The sequence below is a fragment of the Elephantulus edwardii genome, unplaced genomic scaffold, assembly GCF_000299155.1.
Source record: "Elephantulus edwardii isolate Elephantulus edwardi_28Jun2011 unplaced genomic scaffold, EleEdw1.0 scaffold00111, whole genome shotgun sequence".
Lineage (NCBI taxonomy): Eukaryota > Metazoa > Chordata > Mammalia > Macroscelidea > Macroscelididae > Elephantulus > Elephantulus edwardii.
The window spans coordinates 5,156,634-5,163,672 of NW_006399861.1; the positions used below are offsets into that span (position 1 = coordinate 5,156,634).

The window sequence follows — 7,039 nt, forward strand, 5'->3', positions numbered from 1 at the left end:
GAAGGAAAAGAAATTACCTTTTGTCACTCTTGTTAATGTAAGACTAAAGAAGAATATCTGTCTTTTCCTGAAAAGGCTATGAAAATAATTTTCCCTTTCCAACTGTATAGCTGTGTGAGGCTGAAATATATTTCATATATATTTCAACTAAAACAATATATCCCAACATATTGAATATGGAAACAGACACAAAAGTCCATCTGCTATCCACTGAGTAACACATTACAGAAATCTGCAAGATGTTATCACAATACAAGTCTCCTCTTTTTTTTTTTTAGAAAATAGCTATTTCCCCTGAAAGCATTATTATTCATGTAAGCATGTTAATACTCTTATAATTGGAAAATAATTTTGAACTTTGTCAGTTTTACTCATATGAGCCACATAAACGTAGGTTCTTTGAGTTCTTCAATAATTTAAAAGTACAAAAACATCCTGAAACAAAAAGTTTGAAAACTGTTATTCTTGTTATACATGCATAGTGAAAACTGGTATGTTATAGGTTAGAGAGAAAAATTATCACATACTGATTACGTCAATTTATATTTTCATCAATAGTTTATGTGCATTTGCTCTACTTTCTCACCAAATAATGAATTCCACTTTTAGAATTTTTGAGAAATGAAACAAAAACAAAGCACAGACATAAACATGCAAAAGAAAGCATTCTTGGCAACTGTCAGAGTTTAGATGCTAAATATGGCATGTTTTAATTCCTTAGGATTCAAAGTTTTGGTTGAGACTGAGAAAACAGATTTGAAACCCTTTTGGTAATTTAAAAACCAGCTTTATTGGAGTATAATTGCACATATTTCAAATATAATATTTGATGAGTTGTGATAATGTATGCATTCATGAAACTGTCACCAAAATCAAGATCATGAACACATCCATCCCCTTCAGAAGCTTCCTCATGCCCTTCTCCTTACAATTTTCCCCCTCCCTATCCATCCATCTACCTGCCTGTCCCTTAGCAACCACCCCTTCACTTCCAGCCAATAGAAATTGTCTTTCCTAAATGTTTATATAAATGAAATGATACCTTTTCTGGGTGGGTGAGTGGCTTTTATCAATCACTGTATTGAGATTCACCCATGTTGTGCAAATCAGTAATTTCCTTTCATTGCTGAGGTGCATTCCATTATCACAACATACCCAAAGTGCTTATCTATTCACTTGTTGATCAACATCTGTTTATTTCCACCCCAGTTCTGGGTTATTAGAAATAAAGATGCTTTGAATATTTATGTACAAGTACTTGCCTGGATAAATTGCTTACTTTCTCTCGGGGAACTGCCTGGGAGAACTGCCTGGAAGTGGAATGGTTGAGTCATTTGGAAATGAATCTTCAACAAACTACCAAACTTTACTTCCAAAGTAATTCTATTATGTTACTTTGCCACCAGCATGAGCATTCTAGCTGTTCTGTTGTCTCATTACTATTTGCTTGGTCAATCTTTTTATTAAATTTTTTTGTCATTCTCTGCAGCCGTAACCAGTGTAGGGCATAACATATTGTGCTGTTAACTGAAAGGCCTGCAGTCTGAAACCATGAAACTACAAGCCGCTCCACAGGAGAAATACGGGTATTCTCTTGCTTTAAAGACTTACAGCCTCAGAAACCAGATACAGGGTCACTCTGTAAGTCAGAATGCACTTAAGGAAGTTAGTTTCATTTTGGTTTGGTCTGCCATTCTAACAGGTGTGTAGGTGTGTCTCACTGTGCTTTTTAAATTTTTTAAAATGTGGCAAGAAGCTGTGCTGCAATCCCGGAGCCATGTGGTTTGAGGTTATCAGCTGCTCCGTGGAAGGATGGACAACCTCCCTCCATGTGATTAACTGACTCTGAAATTTGACTCTGTGGAGCACAGCAACAATGACAACCTAAGGGAGCCCTGACAGCTTAGTGCTAAGGAACTGCAATGCCAGTCTAAATGTATATAGTTCAAATCCACCAACTGCTCCCAGGAAGAAAGATGGGCAATCTCCTCCCATGTGATTTACTGCTCTTGAACACCTGCTAGAGGGTCAACTATGAGTTGATACACAACAATGACTACTTATGCTATTGTTTTAGCATGCTTTAACTAGCTTATTTGTCATTTGTACAATTCTGTGCCCATTTTTATTGGATAGTTTGTTTTCTGATTACTTAGGCTACAAATTCTTTATCAGATATGTGATTTGCAATATTCCCTAATTGTGGCTTGTATTTTCATGCTCTTAACAATCTCTTTTGAAAAACAGAAATTCTTAATTTTTATGAATTCCTACCTACTGAGTTTATATTTTATAGATCATACCTCTTTCTCTGGTCTGTATCGAAGAATTTTTGCCTACCCTAAGACCACAATTTTTCTTATATTTTATTCAAGAAAATTTGCATATTTAGTTCTATAAAACACAAAGAGTTAATGTACATAAATGATACTTGTCCCTTGGTATCCATGAAGGATTAGTTCTTTTTTTTTTTTTTTCAAGAAGTAAATACTCTTTATCAAGATAGCCATCACTTAAGTAATCTTTTACAAATTCCTCATAAACTGTTAGAAAGCTAGCATAAATAATTGGCTCAGTTACAACAGTATGAACTAGTGATTTAGTTTGAAGAATTTTAAAGCAAGCCAAGTAATTGTATAAAATTTAAATTTTATGACCATGTTTGGACCTTTTTACATTTAGCACAATGGAAATGTTCATATTCATTTTTTTCCCCAAAGGAAAAATATTAAATCACCACTATGTTGCACAGTAGAATAAAAAACGAGAGTTCAGGTGCGTATTCAAGTTTCCACAGAATGCAAATAACAGACATGATATTACTTGCAAAATCTGACATTATCAACACGATTTGGAGTATCTCAGACTTCACCTAGAAATTCAGTTGCCATTCGGATAAAGAAACCCTCCACCTAATCACACTTTTTAGAAGTCTCGGCCCCACCATAACTTCCTGAAGACAGGAAAGGAACTGCTGTCTTGTGATCAGACTCCAGATGTTTCTGGCAGTTTTGTAATCAGTAAGGAAAAAAAACGGTGACTGATTCTATGTGTCAATCAACTGTAGACGGCTGATCTGATTAGAAGCTTTGACAAATGCCTGGTGGCGATTGCAAATAACGGCCAGGCATATTGGGATGATACAGTAGCCCACGGTTTTGGGGTCAGCTCTTGTACAAGAATAAAGGAACAAAAACATCTGTAGGTAAGGTATCAGAAAAATAATCGTCCACAACCAAAAAGGCAAGGAGAGTAACCGGACTTTCAAGGAGCGTGTCCACGTGGTTCCTTCCCGCGGCTCCTCAGGGTGCTGCTGAATGTGTTCCAAGGCCAGCCTGTTGTAAGTCTCATTGATTTCAAAAACATAGTAGAAAGCGGCGGCACTTGCTAACAGATACAGCCCCATTCCAATCCATCCCATCCGCTGACGGAAGTTCATCATTCTCCATGCTCTGTGCAGTGGTCCTGGAAATCTTCCTGTCCCCATGGCAAGCGTTACAGAGTCACTCAGTTCTGCATAATCGGGTGCCTTGGGCATTTCAGGGAAAGCCACCATAAAAGAGATCTCATGGGTCACCCAGCCTGGAGAAGGGTGAGCGCGGCCGGCCTGGGGAAGAAGCTAACTGTGATTAAGTCCAGCGTGACTGGGGCAGGTCACGATTAGTTCTGAGGCCCCAAATCCATGGATGCTTAAGTCCCTTTTATGAAATGGCATAGTATTTGCATATAACCTATGCATATACTCTCATGCTGATTCCTTCCCCCCAAGCGGTTTTTCTTTTTTTTTTTTCCAAGCGGTTTTTCAAAAGCTGCAAATCACCAGCAGGAAATTGTCCTTCTTTCTCCCACTGAGAAGTTGGTGGATTTGAACTGTCTGCCTTACGGTTGGCACACAACTCGTTACCACTAGGCCACTAGAGCTCTCTGTCATCTCTAACTTCCTTAGGTTGTTGTTGTTGTTGTTATGTCAACAAGTGAAATAAGAGTCAACTGGACTATGAACCACAGAGCTGAACCCTGACCTAATGTAGGCCATCTTGAGCCCAATGCTGAAGTAATGGTGTCAATTCATCTTAACAAGGGTTGTCACCTTCTTTTGTTGACCCTCCACCTTTCCAAGCATGATATGCCTTTCCAAAAAATAGCCTCTTCTATCAACATGCCCAGAGTTTACTTAGAGCAATTAATAGAAATACTATATAAATAACATTTCATATCCCTGTTGAGTCCTTGAGGTTGATTTAGACATTTAATTGCTTCTCCTCCAGAATTTTTTATCCAGAGTTGGTTAAATTTAAAGATGTGGGACTTGGGGATATAGAGAGTCAACTGTAAAGTTTTTTCCCTTTTTCTGAATTGTTTTAGAACCACTTATCTAAGCTATTTTTCTTTCCTCAATAAATTGTTTTTGGATGTTTGTCAATAATCAGTAGATCATATACTTTTTCATTCATTTCAGAGGTCTGCATTCTGTCCAAATCAATTTGTCTAACAATATCACAACAATCATTATTTCTGTTAATTTATATTTTTAAAAGATCAGTGTCAGTTCTCTATGATGTTTAGGTTGTTTGAGATCTTTTAAAGTTACCTGTGAGTTTTATAATGTGCTTGTCAATGCCAACAAGAAAGCCTGCTATGATTATTAACTGATGTATTATCAAATTAATTAATTTAAGGTGAACTGTTAGTTGTTGTTATGTGCTGTCGAGTTGCTTGCGACTCATAGCAACCCTATATACAACAGCCCTAAACTCTGCTCTGTCCTGTGCCAATTGCACTGTCTCTGACACACCCATCCTGATTACCCCAGTCAGTGAATCAATCCACCTCATAGAGGATCTTCCCCTCCTGCGCTGTCCCTCTACCCTCCCAAGCATGATGTCCCTCTCCAAGGACCAGTCCTTCCTTACATGTCCAAAGTATGTCAGACGAAGCTTTGGGATCCTTGCCTCCAAGGAGCAGCCTGGTTTAACCCTCTCCAGGATACTGTAGTAATGTTTTTCTAAAAAAATATTATTTTCCTGTAATGTCTTTAGTTTTGATATCAGAGTAGCATTGGCCTCATAAAATAAATTACAGAGTATACACTACTTAAAGTTTCTGAAAGAGTATAGAATTGATATTATTTCTTTCTTAAATGCTTGATAGAATTCACCAACAAAGCCAACTGGGCCTGGAATTTTCCTTGTAGAGAGTTTAGAACCACAGATTCGATTTATTTAACAAATAAAGGGAGTTCTGATGGCCTAGTGGCAAGAAGCTGTGCTACAATCCTGAAGGCACAAGATTCCAATCCATCAGCTGCTATGAGGAAGAAGGATGGGCAATATTCTCCTGTGTGATGAACTGCCTCTGAAAACCCACTGGAGGGTCAGCTATGAGTCATTTCCACCTCCACGGGCCATAACAACAACTACAGGTTTATTAGGGTTTTTTTAATTTCTTTATTAGTAAGCTTTAGTGGAGTTTGTATCTTTCAATGTATCTGTCTTTTGCATGTGAGTTTGATATATTTATTGTCACTAAATTGTTAATGTTGTTGTCATGTGCTGACCCTCGAGTGGGTTTTCTGAGGCAGATAATCACACAGGACAAAATTCCTCACCCTTCTCCCATAGATCAGCTAGTGAATTTAAACCACATGCATGCCTTTGAGATTGCATCACAGCCTCTAGTGTTTGCTTATTGTCCTTTTAACATCTTAGTGATGCCACCTTCACATGCCATGATGCCACCTCTCATTCTTGATATTGGTGAATTGTGTCTTTTCTTTTTGTATGCGGAAAGTCTGGCAAAGGATTATTCTTCTCTAAGAACCAGCTCCACGTCAGCAATTGAAGGAGCTGAGGCTGCCCCTAGGTTGTTCCTCCCAGGTCTGTGGCCTGAAAACTGCCTTAGGCAGCGAGCAGGGACAAGCAGCCACATAACGCACACTGTTTATTTTTCGCCTTTCAGTTATTATGGTGCACAATTTTGAAAAAGTTATTTAAAATACTTTGTCCAGCTTCAAAGTAGTTTCAGGTAAGGAGCTAAATATCGCTCCACCTTGCCACAAAGTACACATCTCTCTCTTTGGTAATCTTAAGTAATTACAAATTCACATGCAGCAACTTTTCTGAGGCAAAAAGTTAACATCAACAAAATAACAAAAATTCATGGACGTGAGGGCTTGGGTTATCCAGGGCTAGATGACAGAGTTTCCACAGGCAGAAGGTATCAGCAAACAAAAATGTATTCCCTCACAATTTAAGAGTCTAGAAGTTCAAATTACAGGTACTGGCTCTAGGAGACGGCTCTTTCTCTGTTGAATTTGAATACAAATCCTTGCTTCCTTCAGCATCTGTGGGCTCAGCACTCCTTAGCTATCTTCACATGCCTTGACCTTCCCCTTTGTTGAGAAGGGGCTTCCCAGCAGAGACACCATTAACTGTCTTCTTGGTGGTACTGGGGTCCCTCTCCTTTGGTTACTTCATTCCTTTAAGTTATATCTCACAAGAGACAAAAGGATTGACAAATCACATGCCAGGGACACTTCTTTCACATGATCAGGGCTGTAGCATAACTAAGGGCATTGCATCCGCCTTAATCCCCTTAAACCTGATTGGCTGATCACATGTTAGATTACCTCATGGGATGACTACATCATTACATAATGACTATAATTCTGGCCTTATTAACATCACAGAGGTTAGGATTTACAAGCAGATGATAATTATATTATACTGAGAGAGTTATGGCCTAGCCAAATTGACAAGTATCTTTAGAGAATAAAATTCCATCCATGATAAAACTTCAGCTTTTAGAAGCTGTAAATAATTGTTCATTAAAATAAAAGAACAGCAATATCAAACTCAATAGCACTTGAATTCTGGGTCAGCTATTTCTCTGTCACTCAGTAGTACTCTTAACCACTTTTAACAGCCAGAGAGGGTAGCATATGACAGGGTTCTTGTTACCTTTTACTTGACCTGTTTTTCTTTTTTTTTTTAAATTTAGGTTGTTTATTTTTCATTTCAGTGAACATCTATAGAGATTT

General features: G+C 38.0%; 2 protein-coding genes across 5 annotated transcripts in view; both read right to left on the minus strand.

Annotated features, from left to right (window-relative positions):
* SNAP91 (synaptosomal-associated protein, 91kDa) overlaps positions 1–7,039 on the minus strand; it is a 260,033-nt gene that overhangs the window by 171,041 nt on the left and 81,953 nt on the right. The gene's annotated exons all lie outside the window — the stretch shown is intronic.
* LOC102873124 (transmembrane protein 251-like) lies at positions 2,630–3,556 on the minus strand. Its single transcript, XM_006892125.1, has one exon. It carries the CDS (start codon positions 3,554–3,556, stop codon positions 3,047–3,049), a length of 510 nt encoding a protein of 169 aa, XP_006892187.1. The 3' UTR covers positions 2,630–3,046.